The 22,059-nt window shown below is 35.8% G+C and overlaps 2 protein-coding genes across 4 annotated transcripts in view; one reads left to right on the plus strand and one right to left on the minus strand.

Moving 5' to 3' along the window:
* KDM1B (lysine demethylase 1B) overlaps positions 1-3,623 on the plus strand; it is a 47,642-nt gene extending 44,019 nt beyond the window's left edge. For all 3 annotated transcript variants that reach the window (XM_070584128.1, XM_070584129.1, XM_070584130.1), the window contains one exon: positions 1,634-3,623. In XM_070584128.1, coding sequence (XP_070440229.1) covers positions 1,634-1,717 — 84 coding nt within the window. In that variant the 3' untranslated portion in view covers positions 1,718-3,623. The remainder of the gene's footprint in view (positions 1-1,633) is intronic.
* A 395-nt stretch (positions 3,624-4,018) lies between these two features.
* Positions 4,019-22,059, minus strand: part of DEK (DEK proto-oncogene) — a 30,382-nt gene continuing 12,341 nt past the window's right edge. The window contains exons 8-11 of the mRNA XM_070584132.1: positions 10,637-10,772; positions 10,160-10,308; positions 6,042-6,110; positions 4,019-5,571 (exon numbers count right to left, since the gene is read on the minus strand). Of these exons, the coding sequence (XP_070440233.1) occupies positions 5,560-5,571; positions 6,042-6,110; positions 10,160-10,308; positions 10,637-10,772 (366 nt within the window). The 3' untranslated portion in view covers positions 4,019-5,559. The remainder of the gene's footprint in view (positions 5,572-6,041; positions 6,111-10,159; positions 10,309-10,636; positions 10,773-22,059) is intronic.

Raw genomic sequence — 22,059 nt, forward strand, 5'->3', positions numbered from 1 at the left:
GCTGGCCCCTGAGTGAGGAATTTTTTAAAAAGCCAGTTGAAAGTTCCAGCAAACTTGTCAATGGGTGGTTGGATCCCCAAACATCAGTATCTATCTTTAGCTCTTTTCTCTGGGAACATGTAGTTTTTCTTGTTTGCATGGTGGATGCTCAGCTCCTGGGATTCTGGGAGCTGGAAGCCTTGCTCTTGGTTATAAAGACTTGACCCACTCACCATTTTGTTTGGCGCCTCACCTCTGCCCTCTACCTCAGTCTCCTGGGGGTTTGTAGCCCGTGGGAGTGGGGAACGTGGTGAGGGCCCAAATTGCTCTTCCATCATTAATCCTCAGTTTTCACCCGTGCCACGCCTCTACCTCCATGGTTCCTGATGCCTCCAATGGCTGAAATTTGGAAAGAATTCTTTGGAGTGAGTTTGCTTGCTTTTATCATCTCCCCATCCCACCCCACCCCCAAACTTATAGTGAATTCTCAGTGTTCTTTCGTGCTTTCTGTATTATAGTTTGGGATTACACCATCTGCTAGTTTTCTTCTAAAATAGTGTATTTGTTTTTTCTCTTCATAATTTTTGAATGATGACAAAAGAACATTTTAAAACCTCCTATCTTTGCTTATTCCTAGGCCTCTGATGAGCCAACTTTGTAGGAACAGAGCCAGATGGCTACATGGCAGGCAACTGTCAACGGTTCTAAGAGATGGCTGTAGTAGGCTGATGTGCTGGAAGGCCATGAGCAAGCTCTAGAACCGTTTTTGCTTTCCTTTGCTGCTTTGATAGTTGTTACTTCACCTTCTTATAAAACACATTTCTGTAAGGTTTCTGTCACTGCCATTCTAATAATTGTGTTCCTGCTGACCTCCTGATCATTCTCCCATTTATTGAAATCTGTGACACCTGGATGTTTTCCCTTCCAGCTCAGCCATCACTTTAGATGACACAGAACCTAAATTAGTTCACATGGAACTTCTCACCCTTCTCCATTTTCTTTGACCTGCTCAACTCCACTGCAGCTACTCTTCCCCAAAGCCACGTCCCAGACCTTGTCTTGGTTACCTCCTCACAGTCACTGACTCAAGCCTTACTTTCCTGTCCTGATTTGGTTCTTGCTCTCCCACTATCACCTCCTTGAGTGAGGTTCTCCCATTGACAGTTCTCACCATTTGTCTTTTCTCTTCCTGTTGAACGAAGCTGTCCTTTGAGTAACTCAGCCCTCTATCCTTTTGTTCCACCCGTCTAGCAAAACTCCACCCGTGGATGAATTGTGATTCACTTTTGTGCTTGTTTCATTTATCACTGATTCTCGTAGCTAGATGACTTGTCTGATGGGAGGGACTGTGCCTTATTCATTCTTCTTAATTCTAGTACCTGGCATATATAGATAATATCTTAATGAATGCCGCACAGTACTTCAGAGGAGTGCTGAATATATTGTAGAATGAATGAATTTGGTGAAGCATGGTGAGATAACCAGAAAAGTTCAAGTGCTATGATGGGTGAGTAGATTGTGAATATGAGCGCACAGGAGTGACATCAATCTTTATTTTAGGATGATCAGAGGAAGTATAAGCTTTTATTACCTTTTGCTTATTATCTGAATTCCTTATACATGATCTCAAATTATGCATTTTTTTTTTTTACAGGCAACAAACAGGCATTTTCCACAGACAGTTACAGGTGCATATTTGAGTGGCGTTCGAGAAGCAAGCAAGATTGCAGCATTTTAAATAGAATTCGTCTGGACTCAGCTTTCTTCTCTACCCCAAATGGGAAGTTTGAAACACATTAAACCTCACTTTCATAAAATCAAAAAAACCCTCTCTGGATAGCAAAACAGAAATGTTTGTAAGGTGGTATGATAATGTAAACCCATTTCACTACTCTGAAAGCACTAGATCCAAGAATCCTTTTATAAGCACTTATATTTAATTGCATTTTCCACAGGCCTGACTAGTGCTAAATCTTCTGGATTTCAGAATAAGGCAGAATATAACCTTAAATTAAGACCTTGGATATGATTCTTCCATGGTTGGAGAGGCCCTTTAAATTTGACATTTGGTTTGGCTGATTTATTTTCACACGTTGAGAATCCAAGTCAGTCAAGCAGGAATCACTAAAAAAACCACATTTAAGCCATGTATTTTTCTTCTATGACAGTTTATCAGTATCTTTGCCAATGAGCCTTACGGTTTTTATATAGCTCCAATATTGAGCTTTTACTTAAAATTTAGATAGAAATTTTCCTTTTTGGATACTGCACAAACTCTTCAGTCAAAGGTAAATGAAGTTTCTAGACTATTTTATATTGTACATATTTCTTCCCATTGGGTGTTCAAAAGAAATTTAAATTCAGGTATCTTTTGTGACAAAAGCTTAGATTTGTGCACTCATTGGCAAAACAGCAAAATTTTCCATTCCTTAAACAGCATAGGTGTTGTGTCATTGAGAATGGGGTAGAGGTAGTGTGGTGTGGTCTTCATACTTTAGACAAATATGGCTATTTTTCTTAGAGCCAAGTTTAAGCTGATAGCACACTTTAAACAGCCTTAATTTTGGCAACCACTGGCAAAAAGATCTTGTCAGATAACATAAAGCCTCTGCACTGCCTCTTTTAAAAATAACTAACTGATTCAACCTGTAGGAGTATTTTCTACAGAATTACGTTTTCAGTATTCCATAGGCAGGTCCACTGGAAAACTGCAGAAAAATGTGAGCTATCCTGGTAAATATTACACCTTTTATAAGCCGTATCTTAAAAGCCTGAGAACACGGCAAATACTTTTTCCTTTTTTCACTCACGACAAAAAAATACATCATTTAAAATCCATCGGTTTCGGGGTCTTCAGGATGCTTATCTTGCCAAGAAACTTCAGTTTACAGTTTAGAAATATGGTGGCTAACTTAAGTGCTTTTGTTTTAAAAAGTCTTTGAACAATTCTTTCAGTTATATTGGTCTATTTAAAAAAGGGACTCAAAATGACTTTAAAGCCACTTTTCAAAATATTAGGTATTTTTAAAATTTAAAATGTCAGCTTATAAGTAGAAATAGTATTTTATGCAAAGAATGTACGGTGAGCTTTAGACAGTTCAGATACAACTCCCTCCTCATCAAAGTATGATCCAAGTGAGAGAAAACAAATAGCGGTTTATTAGTTTCAAAGTTAATGCAGGGAAATGTTAGGTTAGCTTACCTGATGAGACTCATTGGTACTGACTGGGAAGTATTCTGCTTTAAAGTGTTATGTATTCAAATGTTTAAAGAATAGCATGTGTTAAGTGATAAATGCAAAATATTTAAAGTTTGAAACGGTTCGCAGTAAATTATTACTTTAGTATCTGGGCACTTAAACTTGTACTGTGTTACAAGCAAACTAAAGAAAAACCGACTTTAAAGTATGGTAAATGTGTATTTAAAAAAAAACCTCATTTCTTGTCTCAAGTGACATACTTCATTTGACATTTTGTTCTTTAAGGAACCACGGTACTTTTATTCTTGAGTTACTTTGAGTATGTTTTCACTGTTGTCTGAAGATTCTGTAATTGAGTAGCAGTGACTACACAATATTTTAACTGCAGATTGTGAAGAGCTGGCTGTGTAAAACTGCTTAATAAAAACTAGCCTTGTTTTTCAAACACACTGTGCACTGTAGTGAACACACTCTTATAGCACAGGGACATCTTCACTGCCTTTTACATACACCAACTCACTCCCCTCACCTCCAAGCCTTCTTGACACTTTTTAGGTCACAAGCATTACTACTTATCCCTTTGCAAGTAAATAGTCATAAAATAAACAACTGTTAGCCTTGACCAACTTGATAGTTTTGTGAGATCGCTTCAAATTTTCCTAGCAATTTCCTTGTAGTGTATTTATTCAAAGTAAAAGTGGTCAGTTATCACTAAAGTTATCCACATTGTAGAGGCTGTGGGGCTAAATTCAGTTAGTTAAAAATCCTTGTTCCAAAATCCTCAGAGGGGGAAATGCCATAGAAACCTATAATAAGATATCAAATGTAAGAGACAAGATCACTGGTTTATTATTTTTATTGACAAGGTTTATAAGAACAAATTAAATATTTAAAATCAAAGGCCAATTCTTAAGTCTGTTTTTCATTCCATTCATTTGTATTAACTATACCATTCTCCAATGTCTTAGCAACTTTACCAAGAGACAATCAAACCTGTGAAAATACCTAATAGTCAACATAGATCATTTCTATGATGCAAAGATATTTTTATCTTAAACACTCAATTGGTTTGTTAAAGGCCTAATTCTCTCATAAGCAGCATGTTTTATTTTAAAATTCAGAGATTTAATAACTGATTAAGACAGTCAATTTAAAAGACAAAATTATTCTTTTTCAGGAGGGATCCATATGTTGATCACCTACAATCTTGATTGGACAAAATTTAAAACCCCACAGCCCTGATTCCACAAATACATTACATTTCTTTAATGTTAAAAATAAGTCTATTATCACTTTTGAGAAATACTTTGTCAAGATATCCACTATTGCCTACACGTTATCTTCTTCGGTCATTGTACCTGGTACTTTTACCATAATTATAAAGATGGCCAGGTTTCCTGTAAATATCAGCATTTTATATGGGCAAAAGCAGTTAATAAAAATCAGTTCACTATAAGCCAAATGTGCTTATACTTAATCTCACTCTTTCTCAAATTGGTGAAGTTCTGATGTGTTGATTTTGGTCTAGCCCCTATATAAAATGTATCTACAGACACTTGCAGAGTTAACACTAAAACTACAAATTGATGACACTTTCAAGGCAAAGCAGAGAACTATCAGTTCCTTCAGCGTTTTCTTCACTGAATTCTGACTTTCACTGCTCCATCATACCATCTGGCTGAACACTGACATTTCATAGTTTTTAACTGTAAAGATACCTACCTCTATGAGTTTAAAAATTGATCTGCACAAAAGAAATAAAAAAACTTTATATACAACAAATTTGTTTTTAAAAATACAAAAATAATATCTGTCACTTTTGTCATGCTGACAATCTGACATATATACACATGCAGGAGAAAAGTTCCAATTTAGTCATCTGGACTGCTAAAGCTCGTATATTTTTAATATGATGAACACACTCCCACTGAGTTTTTACACTGAGAGATGTGTATTCAAAATATTTCATATACTAAATACTGTAATACTCTCTGCATGTATAAATGCCAGTTATAATAGTTTCTGTTCTACTTGATTAAAAGTATGTCTTAAACAAGCTAATATTAAGCGCACTAAAAACGACAACAGTTCAAGAATCTATGACCTTATATAAAGAAATCCAAAATGTACAAAATACAACTATAAAAGCAAGGAATAATTACTGCCATGCAAAATTTTAAACTGAAAACTGCATAGAAATGCAATTTAAAACTGCAAACTCAAATTTACCTAACACTCAAGATAAAAAGGTCAGCAGGAAGTTCTACCAACACAATGCTTGCAAGGATTTAGAAAAGGAAATACATTCTCTTTGCTGGTATAATGGTATAAATCAGATCTTTAAATCCATGAGAACAAGTCATCGGTCTCTGTCCTCCATCTCAAGAAATTAGCTGTAACGAAAGAGAAACATCATTTTCCCATACCCGACATACAATATTAAGTACACATAAATCAAAACCTTATTTCATTTTCTAACCTCTATTTTACTACTGTGACCTTGGGAAATCAGGTGGGATTGATATAAAACTATAGCTACTGTGGCTCTTGTCCTGCCTTTGAGTGGTGGACAGGATTAAGTGCTCAAGTCGTCGTGTGAGCTGCTCAGAGATAGTACCCGTGCACACCGTGAGCCCACATCTTAATCTGAGGTCAGCTTTTGTCACTAAAGTTCAGACTATTTTCAAGCTCTAAAATGGGGATGAACATATCTTCCACCATCTATTGTGAGTAAATTTGAGGATCAAATGTGATATTTTGTGACCTGAATGAATATTTTGAAAAATAGGCAGTATTTGATATACATAATTTCTTTTGTCTTATATGTCCAAAATGATCAGTTGGAAAAGGTGGATATGTTTACCTCTTTAACAGTTGTTTTTATGAACTCTTTTCTTTCAGTTAAATCATAAGCAGGATAATTTTCATACACCTATAGTAAAAAGGAAAAATAATATTAAAAAGTAGATTAAAAAACCCAATATTCTCTCTGGATAACGAAGAAATGTATGCTAAGTACAAATAGCTGCGCGTACATTCTAACAGTACGCTGGTTCACCCTATAAAATTCTATTACAAGTGAGTAGTTTTAAAAATATTGTATACAGAGGAGAAAAAACTAGCATACAAACATTCTCAGTCTTTTTATAAACTGAGAGTCTCAGCTGAATGAACAGTAAACATGGATGAGGCTAGATCATGGATCAATCCATCTAGACAGACTTTATTTAGTCAAGTGGACTAAGTTCTTTATATTGGTAGGTTGTCTGCAAGCTGTTTTTCAGGGATACCCTCTTCTCTGTTACGTCATCCAACATCACTCACAATTCCTCAGCTTGAACTCTGATGAACTTGAGCCTCTACTCCACTGCTCAGTCACCTCCCCAAAGTTAAATCACTGAGATCCAGGTGGTCTCAGGAGTCCTCTACTCCTAAAGTTTTATTCTCTAAATGTCCCTCTCTTTTGTCAACCTGATACCTGCTGCTTGACTTCCCAATGACTTCTAGTCCTGACTTTCCATATGCTCACAATCTGTAAGCACCTTGCTGGCTTCACTCCTGCGGTAGAGTTCAAGATCAGCAAACTTCTGTAAAGGACCAGACAGTAAATGGTTTCAGCTTTTCCAGTGACAGTTTGTCGCAACTACTCCATTATGCCATTGTGGCATGAAAGCTGCCGTAGATAACACTTAAATGAATGGGTGTGGCTGTGTTGCAATAAACTTTATTTATAAAAACAGGTGGTAAGATGGATTTGGCAACCTCTGCAAATATAGTCAATCATTGAAATTACTATGGCTACTGTTCTTTCTCTGCAAAACTCTAATCCTGAATTGGTCTAATTACCGTCTTTTCCATGGTTAAGCCCAGACACAAGACTGCTGTGGGAAAATATAACAACTTTGAAAACAGTGGTCCTGTTTTAAGTTCATGGTATTCAATGTCAAAGCCTCCCCAGCAATCCCAAGTATCTCTGATCAGGTCCTCCTTTCATTCCCATCAAGGACAATTTCCTCCCCACTCAAGTGTCCCACAGTCTTGCTCTCAGCCAAGAAGTCATTTTTATGAATTCCTTCACCTTTCTGACATACTGCTTCCCCTCCAGTTTATTTGTATCTGGATTCACCAATATTACCCGTTTCCTTCACTTCTGCAAGGACGCATCCCTCAACTCTCCTGTATCTTTGGCTTCTCCTCCTTTCACAGCACTGTCCCTTCGGCCTAACACACGCTTTCTCTCCCTTTCCTTCTTCAAAAATATTTTACAAACTAATATCCCCATTTAACAACTTCCCTTCTAAAGTAAGCTGCTAAAAACAGAAGGTTTAATTCATTCACTTCCCTTACTATTCATTAATTCTCAATCCAAAAGTAAATAACCCTTACATTTACCACCCCTCAAAATTTCTATGTGAAAATTATCTCCCAACTGCTGAGTCCAAAAAAACTCCCTCAAGTCCTTCTCACCTGACCTCTTCATGTTATTAATAGTCCCTTTTAAAAATTACACAAATGTATTCACAAAAACCATCAAATGGATAAAACGAGTTTCCCTTCAATTTCCCCTCCACTCTACCCTCATCCCTCTCCCCTAAGGAAACCAGGTATCAGTTTGGTCTATAATCTTCCAGACCTTTAAAAATGAGTTTATAAACAAATGCATAAATATATCAATGGCAATATAGTTTTCCTATATTTACATAAATTGGGTAATATTCTTTATGTTTAAAAAATTTGACAATACCTGGAAAATGTTTCCATGTTCTTTTGAACTGCTACAAAGTATTCCAAAAATACGGATGTACCAGTTTAACCATTTCCCTATCCATGATCATTTAGGTTGTTTCTGATTTTTCAAAATTACAGACACGCTGAGCATTATTGTAATAACTTTGTGCAGATGTGACTATGTCTTTAGGATAGAGACCTAGAAATGGAATCGCTAGGTTAAAAGGTATTTGTAATTTAAATTTTAAGATAATACCTAATTGTTCTCCAAAGAGGTTGTTTGCATGAGAGTACCTGTTTCCTTATATTCTTGCCAACCATGAAAACTGTCAGTCTTCATAGTTTTGGTCAAGCTGATGAGCAAAAATATTTCCTTTTAATTTCTATCTTCCTGATTAGTAGGGAAGGTTGAGTGTGTTTTCATATGTTTACAGGTCATTTATTTTTTTCTGTGAACTGCCTTTCCATAGCCATTGCCCACTGTCTCATGTAAGTTAATTACCTCTTCTTAATTGGCACTACTCTTGCCCCTTGAAACTCGCTCTTCTCCTGGCTTTCACAACACCACTCTTGCTGGCCTTCCTTCTACTACTCTGATTCTACAATTTCGTACATTTTGCAGAAATTAAAATTACTTCTCAACTCTGATGTTCACAGGCTCCAGGACTCTGTCCTTCGCTTTTCTCACCTTTTATCTTCTTCCTTGGGCTACCTTATCTATACTTCTGGTTTTAACTCCCAGCTACATCCTCGTCAAGGTTTCTCTCCTAACTTGGAGAATTACAATGTTCACAATTTCTCCCACTTGGATGTTCTAAGCACCCCATCTCAAATTGTCTAGAACAAAAGTCATCTTTTCCTCACAAAGTATACCTTTTGCTCTATTCCCTATTAGGATTAATGCACTCAAAGCCCTTACACCCACACTGAAGCAACCTCTGATCAGGCTCCCTTGATTTCTGACTTGGATTATGGCAACCCTGTAGCTTTGATTATGACATAAACTGGGTTTCTTGCCTTTTGTCACATTCTTCACCAGTTTGTCCTTCTTGATGCATGTAGGATGACTCATAAAAAATAAAAATCTGATTGGGTTACTTCCCTGCCAAATAGCTGTCAATTATCTACCTAGCCTCCCAATTCCCCATTAGTTTCAAGAATACCAAACTCTGTAAGAAAACCACACCCTAAATATATACGATCTGCAAAACTCGTTAGTATTCTCTCCTAACTTCTGTGAAGACTTCCTTTCAACTCTAGTCTTCAGCCACGTTAAACTAATTACTATTCCTTGCTGTCATTATTTGTCATATTTTATGTAACTGTGTCCATGTCCCTTAATTGTATGGAACAGCTGATGCTCTAAGATCTCTTCCAAGATGCTTTTCCAGACTCCCCAACCCCCTTCCCTCCTCTTGATCCCAAGTAGGCACTTTCTGTTCTGTGGTGGTGTAGCACCTTCTGCACTCCTTTTACAGAGCCCTCACCTGCTGTTGTACTCTAATTACTGAAACAGTGGTCTTTTTCTATCCCACTATACACTAAGCCCCCAAAAGCCAAGTAATGGCTTCTCTAGCTCTACCTCTAACATCTATCTCAGTGTCTGATGTGTTGTAGAGACTCAGTGGATGGTGAATGAATAAACAAAACAATAATCAATGTCTTAAAAAAGTACAGAATATTTCACCTTTGGTAAATTTCAAATTTTAATTTCATTCTATCATAAGAAACTAGATTCTAAAATCTCCCAATTTTGATCTAGGGTATGGAATTTCTTTAGAATCATAATCAAAACTCAATCATTTTATTTCCAGACAAGTATGAGAAGAACTTCACAAAAGTTTGAGCTAAGAACCTAATCTATAACATCTCATTTACCAGAGTAACACTAAAAATAAAGTGGTCCATGAGATTCTATTTTTTTTTAACTAACAGAATCTAAGGATGCATCAATAAAAACAGTTTTCAGATCAGGAAAAGAAAGTTTCTTATGCAGTTTGGAACGTATCACTTTAACTTTATTCACTGTATACATTCTAATGCTATTTATGAAATAACTCCAACAGGAGAAAGACCTTGACTATTTTATTTAATGTGGTATTCCAGCACCTGTAAGAGTGCCTGACATGTAGCAGAGTTCAATAAATATTTGTTCAATGAATGAATGCACACAAGAATCTAGCTTTGAATTGAAGGATGGGTAAGAGGATTTTTTAAATAAAATCAAAATGATATAAGCACTTGTCCAATTACCTCTTTGCAAATCTGCTTCATTGTGACTTCCTCCAAGTTAGCATTGGCCAATAATTTCTTTACTGTTTCCTTTAACTCTTCATCTGTTGGAGGTTTCTTCAATTTTTTAATTAAAGGTTCATCATCTGAACTATCCTCAGATTCACTTTCTAAAAGTAAGATTTTATTACATGTGAATAAATATTTTTCTTACATAGCAAAGTAACATTCAAGACAGATTGGGAAGAACTCTGTAAACATTCACCAGATTTTCAAAGGGATATTATATTTAAAAAATCATAAATCACAACTCTATAAATAAAGCATGCATTGAAATTTTTGTCAATTTTGAGAAATTATTAAAAAAAACTGTATACCACTCCCCCCCCAATGTTCTTTGCAATTTGCCTATTTTCCACACACACTTAAAAATTATGTTTGTTACAGCACATAATTTCTATCTTTACAGTTGCTGAAAACGTGTCATTTCTAACATACCTTTTTTGGAACTGTTTTGATTCTTCTTGGTGGTGCTGCTATCTGCTTTCTTAACGTTAGCACTTTTTATAGATTTTTTACTTTTAGGAGTGGCTTTCTGTTTAGCTTTTTCCCTTTTGGATGTCTTTTTTGGTGGCTGTTGGAAAGGAAAGCAGAATACAGACACTGATGAGATTAACTGCCATCCCTCTACTCCTCTACACACTTCAACAGTATTAAATTAATGTGTTCAATATCAATGAAAAGTTATCAATTTTTGAGATGACTAATACACTCAACAAACTTAATTTTATCCTAACAGAAGACTAAGTCATGTGAAGTCAAGATTCAAACACTGAAAATAGATGCCCACATTCATTCCACACTACAGATAGAAAACTTTATATGCATTACCTTAATCTTGGAAAAAACCTCTAAAATATAGGTACTATTATTATTCTGTTATTTATTGTCAGTCTCTCTCAACCAGAAAGTCAGTTCCGTGAGGACAGGGATTTTTTTTTTTGACACTGCTGTGTCCAGTGATGTATCCCTAACTCCTAAAACAGTGCATGGTGCGCAGGAGTTGCTCAATAACTATTCATGAATACAAGAGGAAACTAAAGCTCAGAGAGGTTATTTGTTCAGCTTCATAACCAATAAAGAAGTGAGATTCAAACAGATCTGACTCCAGAACCTGTTTTCTTAAATATGAACTCATAGCTGATAAAATACAAGCAAAGTATATATATGTGTGGATAGATTGAAATGACAAAAATTATAGTTTACAGTTACTTTGTCTCAACCAGGGTCTATGAAATTAGGCAACATTAATTCTATATTTAATTAACATTCCCAAATGTAAAAGCATCCCATAAAAGCAAATATCTCAAGATAACTTAAAATCTCATCTTTATACACCAAAAACACTGCAAATCACTTTTGATAGAATGTTTCTCCAAATGTTTTAACACTCAATTTCTGCTTATCATCATAATTCAATCTTTTTTTTTTTTTAAAGGAGAGACACTGTGTTGAACTTATCCTTAAAGAAAATTTAAAGTGTACAGACCAATCTGTTCCAAAACTTAAGTGGGCTCAGGCTATTTTTAAGTGCAGTTCATTGGATTTTAGTGTTTGTTTTTCCTCTTGCTATACTGCCATCACTGTACATATTTATACAAGCCTAATAATACCCTGCACTACCTCAATAATATCCTGTTAGCTGGGAACTAGCTAACCTATCTAGTTTAACTGCTACTAAAAATGCATTTATGCGATGTCAAGGGGCCAACATGCTTCTAAAAGTAAAGTGTATGAGCTTTACTTATGGATTTTTCCTATTTAGAGGCCATTTTTACTTCTTAATTCTCAGAAGTGTTCCAGATAGTGGGGGTCACTGGAATGGCAGCTCAATGGTTCATCAGTTTTATATGATTAGCTTCAACTAAGTTTTAAGTTTATTAAGTGTCCGCCTAATTTGTAAGAACCACACTAGACTCTGAAAGGGAATGCTAAACATTCCTAAGTTCTGTTGATGCACTTAGTAGACAGAACAAACTAACCACCATTACACGTCACTCTTTAGTCAAAGGTTAACAAAATCTGCACCTGTAGGTCATTCAAATATTTTACCAGAAACTAAGTTATTACAAAAAGGGTTGGGGAGGGTGAGCAAGGGATAGCAACAATGTTATAAGCATTATTATGGGATCCTCATTCAAATTAGATAATTAGAATCAGATAATTAAAATACTTCCAGAGCCTTTTAAGACCAGGGTATAAGGCTGTCATTAAAAAGCACACACACAATGTGGCATCGTTTTTAAACCTGCAAATTGGGAGTAGTAAGTTTGACAAAGCATAAAAAATTGCAGTGATAAAGGATAATCCAGCCATCTCCATAAAATGTTACTATTGGACAAACACAAAGAATTAAAACTATGCTTCTTACTATATTTAACATCATCTTCTAGAAGGGATAGTGTTCTACAGTGTTTTAAATGGATAAGTAGCCTATCGTCTATTAACAAAAGACTGCAAACATACTGTCACAAGCACTATAGAAGATACAACCTAATAGGTAAGAGTGTGAGCTCGTTTTAATTTCTAGCCCCAGTACACCTTTGGGCTCGAAGGGAAATAATAGTACTTAATGGTTTTATAGGGAATAAATGCATGAATACACAGAAGTGCTTTTAATGGTGATGGGCACATAGGAACCAATAAAAACTAGCTATTATTACTATGAAGGTTTCCTTTCATAAAGAAAAACTCATTATACAAATGTAATTTCCTCAAATAACTTGAAGTTTATAAGTTTTCTTTAAAAGCAAGGCAGATACATAGAAGAAAAGCAGTAAGATAGACTCAACAACACCCATGTTAACTAACCATGATACATCACATTTATTTCATTACATTCCGGTAGAACGGTCTGGACCCAGCAACATCTGAATCTCCATAATAAATTATATTACCTTTACTGGATTTCACTTACAAACATCCAAATCTCCATAATGACAAATTATGCTATTTATACTGGATTTCACTTATCTTTAGTAACCAGTTACAAATGATTCTGGGATAAACTTAAGGCAGGAATTCAGTAAGATCTTTTTTAGATAGATAAATGTTGGTACAGGGAAATAGTGAAAGGTGAGTAGTAAAATAGACTCTGTAGAAACCCACTCCTATGAGTTTCACTCTGAGCAGAGGGCAATCAGATAACTGATTAACTCACACTGCGTGCTGTTGCCTTGCAGGTGTTAAGAATCACTTCGGGTGCCCTGAAGATAAGTCATGAGGTAGAGGAGCAAGAAGTAACTTTGGAAAGTGGGGCATCTCAAAGGAGAGACCTTGGTATTGGGACACAATGGACAATTTCTGGAAGTTAAGGCAAATAGAAGTGATCTGGTATTTTGGTGGCAACGAAAAGGAGCCCTGGGAGAGCTGAGAAGGAAAATTAAACTATGCCCAGTTAAATTTTACATGAACTTCCAAATCTTCATTACTTTCATTCTCCCTCCTCCACTTAGGAAAATCTCACTCATGATTCTACACCCAACTTAACAATCATCTCCTCTAAATCTTTCATAATACCACCAATTTGATTAATCCATAGTTCTACAGTACTTGACCTACAATTTATTTATTCCTACTTTATGAAAGGTATTGGAAGTGGTGACTAAGAACACAGATTTTAGAGCCAAACTTCTTGGTTCAAATCCTGACTCCACCACTGACTTATTTTGCATTCTCTCAAAAAACTTATCCTTCCGCCCGCCTGTTTCCTCATCTGTAAAATGGAGGTAATAGTACCAGACTTTGCTGAATTGAACTTTTCACACTTTCATCTCTGATATTGGGGTACATTTTACAATTTACATTAAAATGATTCCCCATAGGCACTGTAGATTTGATGAACTATGGCTATATAGGTAGAATTGTTGTGAAGATCAAATGAGTAAATAGATATAAGGCAGCAGAGAAAACATTTACGTTTATTAAACTGTATTTATTTCCATATCTGTTTTCCCACTACACTGCACGATCCTTAAGGGCATATCTGAACCTCCATGAGAAGAGACACGTGACTCATATTTAGCTCTATCTGTCCCTAGCAACTATAAGAGTGTTTGGCATGAAGTAGCCACTATCTCTGTATCATCTGTGGAATCTGGTTTACCTGTACTCTGAACCCAGGATGTAGTTAAAAATGCAATTAAAAGGAAAAAGGCGTTTGTGTAGCACTGCTTTCATATACACTATCATCTCATTATGAGCTAAAAAAAAAAAGCCAAAAAAAACCCAAAGACAAAACAAATGGTTTATCTCATTATAAATGAGGAAAATGTATCTGAGTAGTTAAGTAAGCCAATGCCTTACAGCTAGTAAGAAGCAAGACTTGATTAAGACCAGTGTGCATCCTACTATATAAGTTGCTTACCCAGTCACATGCTGCATTATGCCATTTTGGTCAACAATGGACCGCACATATCACGCTGGTCCCATAAGATTAGTGCCACGTATAGCTTAGGAGTGTAGTACACTATACCATCTAGGTTTATGTGACTACACTTTATGATGTGTGCACGACGACAAAATTGCCTAATGACGCATTTTTCTCAGAACGTATCCCTGTCATTAAGCAGCCCATGACTGTAGAAATGACTAACGTACTTATGTTTCTTTAAGCCAGAGTTCAAACTACTGAACTAAATTATAGTAATAAGCCAGTGTATACCATAACCTGCTTATCATATTGTTAAATTTAACTCCTGTTCAATTACATGCATGCTACCAGCGATAACAAAGAAGAAAAAATGCTGGCAGGAAATACAGAATGGCAACAAAGGACAGCCATCTCTGTATTAGCGTTGTCTCTGGCCCTGACCCTCCAAACTTTGTATGGGCTCCAGGATCGTTTCTCTAGAATTTTTTTAAGCTAAGACAGGCCTTGGTGTAATCCAATTTTGTATAAGTAGTTTTCTCTAAGTCCCTTTCTTTCACTATGCCAGCCTTTCCTGTTTGTCCTTTAAGACTCAGATCAAACTGTTACCTCCAGTGAAGTGTCTGTCTGGACCTTTGCATCCCACATGCCCCCGGAAAGGGGTAAATACTCTATCTTCTTAGCTTTCACATTAGGATCTTGTCCATACCTCTTTTTTAGGTTCTATTCTACTGTACTTTTTCCCTCCTAATCTTTGACTTCTCTCGTCCTACCAACTAAATTGAAGTGCTTAAGGGTAGAGACTTTGTCTTATATGTTTCTTAATCTCCAGTGCAGAGCTTAAAACCGGCACTTAGTAGTTGCTACGTAATTATTTAGAAAATTGAGATGGGAAAAGATCCCTGGAGACTGCACACCCTTTAAAGAGCTATTCCAATCCCAAGATTCTATTTCATTAAAATCACTCTGCTTGCTAAGACAAACATGTTTTCTATTAATAGCAGTTAGGCAAACTTCTTGATTTTTAATCACTGTCTTCTGGCACAACTTACCTATATAAACTGTCTATTTAAGAGGAAAAAAAAGACAATTAGATCAAATCATCAAGGGTGGGGCCCAAGCATCTATGTATTTTTTTAAAGCCCCACAACTGACTCACCCAGCTATAATCCACATAAAATGAGAGATAAATTTATGGTCTAGATCTGACACCAAACTTTTTCTATAAAGTGCCAGGGAATAAATATTTTAGGCTTTGCTGGCTACATATGGTCGTTGTTGCACATTCTTCACTTTTTGTTTTTTACAACTAGTTTAAAAATGAAAAAACCATTCTCACCTTCCAGGCTGTACAAAAACAGGCCATAGACTGGATCTGGCTTACAGACCATAGTTTGCCAACTCCTGTTTAGATTATGAATTACTGGAGATACACAGGGAAAAGGCAAGAACCAGATAGAGCAATCAATAAGATAATTCTTCAAGTTATAAATTTATGGCAACAGCTTTTAGTTTTAAGTTTTTAGAAACAGAAGTGGATACTCACATTAACTTTCTGAAAGCTACTGCTTAAAACCAAATTTGGATCTAAATCAGTAGTTCTATATAGAGGACTCTGAAGACAGAACTACATGAACTAGAAGCTCTGGAAAGAGTGATAGAGAACACATTTAAAAATTTATATATTTATTATATCCTCAAAGTACAAAAAATGAGGATATATTGTCTTCTCTCATGGAGTCAAGATTAAATGAGATACAAGATGTGCAGTTACAGGACACTCAGTAGTCTCAATAGTTTCCTCCCTGCACGTATCAATAAATGCTGAGCGAACGAATGGTCCTTTCTCAGGTAGACTGGCAGTTCCTGGAAGACAGAGGTTATGCCTCACTCTCTTTTTCCACACTTAGCAAAATGCTCAGGCAGAATAAGACAATCCTTTTGAATACACAAGAATGATGAATCTATCCCCAAAGGTTGTATTATTCACACAACGCCTAACACCTCATGGGTTCTCTAAAACCTGGCTTCAGTGTATGTTACTGTAGCTTCATCTCTCGTTGCTTTACTTCTGGACACACTACCTAACCACAAACAAGTGTTTGTCAAAGGTACCCTGAACTTCCTGCTCCCCATCTTTGTTCACATGTCCAACTTTCCTTCCTATTTCCAAGGTCAATTTCACTTGGTACTTCCATTTCCTCCTAAAACTTTTCTTCATCAACAGATAGGGAGATTCTTTCTTTTGAAATCCTATAATATTAAGTAGTACTCAAATGGGATTTGAGTTGAAAATATCTTCGGTAACCTACACAGCACTTAGCACACTCCCAATTTACTGAATCGAGCAATTGAAAAGCAATTACATTAGAAAATAAGTACTAGCCCTCTATTTTAAGTCTCTTTTAAAATATTCTGAAAGTTTTAGTAATTATAGTAAATACATTATGTAGCATCATAACGGAAAAATGTTGGGGATATTCATGATAGTTAACGATTGTATTATTTAATCAAATAGGAGCCAAGACTTGAGTCTTTTAACAAAATCTATGGGAAAAAATGAGGTGGTAATTAAAAAAAAAAAAGAAGACAGAAAAAGCTACTTTCCAATTCTCATAGGAGTTAAGATTCTGGCTTGCTATATTTGAATAAGCTGTGAGTGGCTCAATCAGGACCATCCAGTATTGTAAGTATTTTTGATGTGCTAAAGGGAAACAGATAAAAATTGACAGCTGCCATTAACTTCAGAGAGTACAATGTACTGTAATTAAATATTTAAAAGGTTAGTAATATAAATTTTTAAAAATTTGAAGGGGATTTTCCATGTCTCTGATAACCATGAAGGTATAGAATCAGAGGAATGACACAAGCACTTTTTGAAGGAAGGCAAAAAAAAAAAAAAAAAAAAAAATCTTGGGAGAAAAGGCTTACCTATCTTTTATAGGCAGCAGGGCTCTTGAAGGAGGGTCTCCAAAAAAGACGCCCGTCACAGAGCCAGAATCCTGTCCTCACAGCAGAAAGGCTGTACTGGGTGAACAGATGAACAAAATAAAAATTAGCTTAAATACACTATTCTTTTAACAACTTGGCTGAGAAAACTCAAGAGTGCCAAGAGTAAAGAATGTGCAAGCCTCAGCATATTTCACAAAAGACTATGAAACCAAGTTTAAGTCTAAATAGACTTTATTATGATAATTATTCAACTCTGCCTTCCAACAAAAAGTTACAATAGTTTACACAGTTTTCTAATTCCTCTGATCGAATTATGAGATGGCGGAATTCTTATTTTTCAGAGCATAATTAAGGACTAACAACTTTCACATTTACTCTCCCACCACGACCAAATAATTCCTCGAATGGTCCAAATACGTAAGTTTACCAAAAATTATAACTGAAAGCTTCTCTGATTGGGCAAACATTGTAGGATGGCTCACTCAACACCCCACTTTTTACTTGCCTTCCCCCTATAGAGACAGGAAAGCTAACACCCAGATCTCACAGCTTCCCTTACAGCTAGAGATGGCCAGTAAACAAGGTTCTGGCCAATGCAATGTACATGGAGGTCTGTAGTAAAAGGCATCCCTTCTGGGGAAAAATAAAGCCAAAACATCACGAAGAAAGCCCTTTGTTCTTCCCTATCTGCAACAGGGATACAATGCCTAAAGGTAAAACACCAGATCACGGGATTAAATGCTACATATAAAGATGGTGGCTCGGGAAGAGAGAGAGCACCCAAATCTTGATACATTTCTTGAGCTGCTGTACTGGCCCAGAATGGCCCGTCTGCAGACTTCTTGTCACAAAAGAAAAAGGAACTCCTGTTTTGGACATTATTAGTGAGGTTTTTAAGTATTTAGACATTTGAAGACATTCCTGATACAAATGGGAACATTCAGATAAATTCTCAATACTCGCAAAGTAAAAATTCAGTTTGTTTAATACTTTTCTAGAGGTAAGAGTGTATTATAAAAACACTAGGAGACAAAAACTCAAGTATTTGGATAAAATGAAAAAAGGAAATTAAGCATGCTTTTAAGGGTCTAAAAGATTATTAGAATTGTTTTCTCTAATGTAGGAAGCACTGCTTCTCCTTTCTTTTTCTGTACTTTCAGTAATTTCTGTGTCTAGGGTCTAACACCTATGAATGGCATGCCTGAGCATGGTTGAATCTCACTGGTTCATTTTCATCTTAGCCATCTTCCCCTAAAGATGCTAATCCAACAAGAGAACCAGTTAATTTTCCGAATAAGTTTATAGAAAATAACTAAAACTGTCATTTTCCTATTCTCTCATTTTAAAGAAACTTCATCTACCAATTTGTTCCTGGTCCCAAACTGTTCTCCTTCTACTGCCCTAAAAAACAAATGTCCAAGAGCCAAGATGATAAAGAAGTTTAAAACATCTCTTTTATGAAGGAATTACTACCTGAGTCACCAAGAAAGAGCATCTTGTTATTTGAATTAATGCTAAAGAAAAGGAGGATTAAAAAGTGTAGTGAACCACTCACCACATATTACAGAAACAGAGGTGGAGAGGTACAGAGAACGTCAAACAAAATGTCTTAGCAATTACTGGCTATCATGCTAAATGTGACACATTTTCTTATAAAAGACAAAAAAACCCTGTCAATTGTTTTAACTATGTGGTTTTTGGGAATTTCAATCCTACATTCAAAACGTAGTAAGTTCACTTATAAATTAAGTTTCCTAATCTTTCACACAGCTAAATATGAATATTAGAAGGTGAATGAATATTCAACCTCACATAACCACCGATGGATAACTATAACTTGAACTGGATTTCCGCTTGAGTAAGATTTTTGACTTCAGCAATATAATATAGATCACTCAGTCCAAAGTCCTCAATTTATAAAGGAAACAAGAAAAGGTAAAATTAAACTACGACAGTTCAGTTATTTACTCCAAGAATCTAAAACAGAACAAGAAACTGATATTAATGGGGAGAAGTCTTTTATTTATGAAAGAAAAATTCACTTCAGGAAATAAACAGAATAATATTAACCTAATTTTCTACGAAAAAATCTGCAAAAAAAAAAAAATCCATCTATAGGTAATCCACAACTTTTCCAATCAACCTGCAAGTCTTTATGGCCTCTTAGAAAAGACGTCCTTTCACAGTAATGACCAACACCTCCATTTATGAAGTCCCTGAACAAGGTTGCCACTTAACTGAGTCTTCAAAAAATGAAAGAATAAGGAAAAACAAAGTTACCATAGAAATACTATTCCTCTTGCTAGCACTTACCTTTTAAAGGCATCTAGAACCTTTCACAGAAACTGAATCAGCAATAAAGTTTTAGAGGATAGCCCTAAATTTGAAAGTCTTCAGAGCAATGAAGAATACCTGAGCTTATTGGAGGAAGATTTATCGGGGGCGGGGGGGAAGATTTCTCAGTCCAGATTTTACTCACATTGAATTTTATGAAGTCTGTGAGTACCAGCCCAAGCAGAAAAATCAAAGAAGAAATTAGAGCATCATGATAATAGCTTTTATACTGTGTGACTTTATATACCTAATGTCTGTTAAAGCATTTTTGTGTCTTCTTTTTTTCCATCATTTGAGCTGGGTTTCTAGCAAAAGATCCTCATTTATGGCAAGGCAGAAAGAAAGACTTTGATTTATAGCAGGACAGTTCCACCTGTGATCATTATCCAGGAACCAATATGGTTATAAATCAGGGGTTATCTATATTCACAGACCTCAGCTACCTCTACTTAGAAGATAATCCGGAAAGCAAGTAAGAAAATGAGCATAAAATACCCTAACCTTTTAACCTGCACCTTAGTAATGATAGGAAGATTAGATTATAGAAATCTTACATATGATAAAACGTCATTTTAATACTAACAGTAATAGTATCAGCTAATACTTACATAGTACTTGTGCCAAGAACTGCTCTGAGTGCTTTAAAAAAGGTCATTTAACACAACCCTTTGAGAATGGTACAATTATTATCCCCATTTTACAGATAGAAAACTGGGGTATAGTTTATAACACAGTGATACCTGAAGGTACAGCTGGTATTTGAACCTAGATAGTTTCCAAAGCCCATGCTTTGGTAATCATATTGCCTCTACGAAAAAATTAGATGTTTAAATTCTATGACAACTTTTTACGCTTTAACTCTGCCTTTAAAAAGGTTTTAGGAAACAGAGTGGATACACGTAGCAGATAACCAATAATCCGTTGAATAAGGAACACTATTACTGCAAAATAGCCACTATTATATATTCACATATAAACAAACATGTTTTCCTCCCAGACGTTAAAATTTATTCCATAAAAACCTTAGTGCTCAGATTACTCATCTTCCTTCTCACCAAAAATATATTAAGATATTTATGAAACACATGCTAGATTTGTAATATTCTTTTTTAAATTATGAAGCATTATATACTTAGCTTTATAGAAGTCTTTATAAGATGTGACATTAAAACAAGCATGGATTTTAAATACCTAAAGACAAATATACGCAAAATATACACATATATAAAATCAGAGTTCATCACATCTTTATTCCCTCCAATCCAACAGTTATCAACTGGAGGTAATTTCGTCCTTCAGGGGACATGTGGCAATGTCTGGAGACATTTTTGATTTCCACAACTGGTGGCTGGGGAGGTGTGCTACTGTCAAGACAGCCTTCCACAACGAAGAATCATCTTGACCCAAAATGTCAAGCCACATTAATCAAGTCCCCAACTTACAGACCAAGTTCTGACCACTGAAGGGGGCACCAAGACAAAGTTAAAATAGAGTCTACCAACACATCACTATTGGAACCCATCTCCTTGTACCCTCTCCCTCATCTACTTGATTGAAGACACACATCAAGGAGAGGGTAAAGTTAACGCTTTAAATGGTTCAGCAGCTCTCCTCTTCCTGAAGTTTCACTTTGGAAACTAAATATTCTCAACATTTTACAAAAACTGCCAAGTAAAAGAAAATAGGAGGCATTCCTAAGTGATACCAAACTTGCCCACCAATCAAATAAACTTCAATGCTGTTATTCTCATTAAATAATCCCGAGAAAAAATGGTGATCCTTAAACTCCTTGCTTTTTGCATAAAACAAAATAAAACGGTTTAATTCAACTATAAAACAATAACACACTATGAAAAAGTCCTTAAAAAACCTACTCCTTTGTGTTCCTGTTCTGGATATGCACCCCTCTCCCTGTCCCTTCCCTTCCCATTCACCTACTGTAGTCTTCAAGATCCAGCTCAGGGCCCATTTTAAAGCCAGGCCACACCAACCTCACTCTTTTCCAGCTCGTATGCTCTGGCATGGCAACAGAACTAAAAGCTCCTTAAGGGAAAGAAGGGGTTTACACTTAACTATTCCTGTGGTTTGGAATTAAAAACAACCAATACGGTACTAATAGTTCCTAGAATCTATGTTTTCTGGCTTAACTATTACATAGTAGGAATATTTAACTCTCCCAAAGGAAACAGAAACGAAAAAAACCAAA

Source organism: Equus przewalskii, chromosome 19, assembly GCF_037783145.1.
Source record: "Equus przewalskii isolate Varuska chromosome 19, EquPr2, whole genome shotgun sequence".
NCBI lineage: Eukaryota > Metazoa > Chordata > Mammalia > Perissodactyla > Equidae > Equus > Equus przewalskii.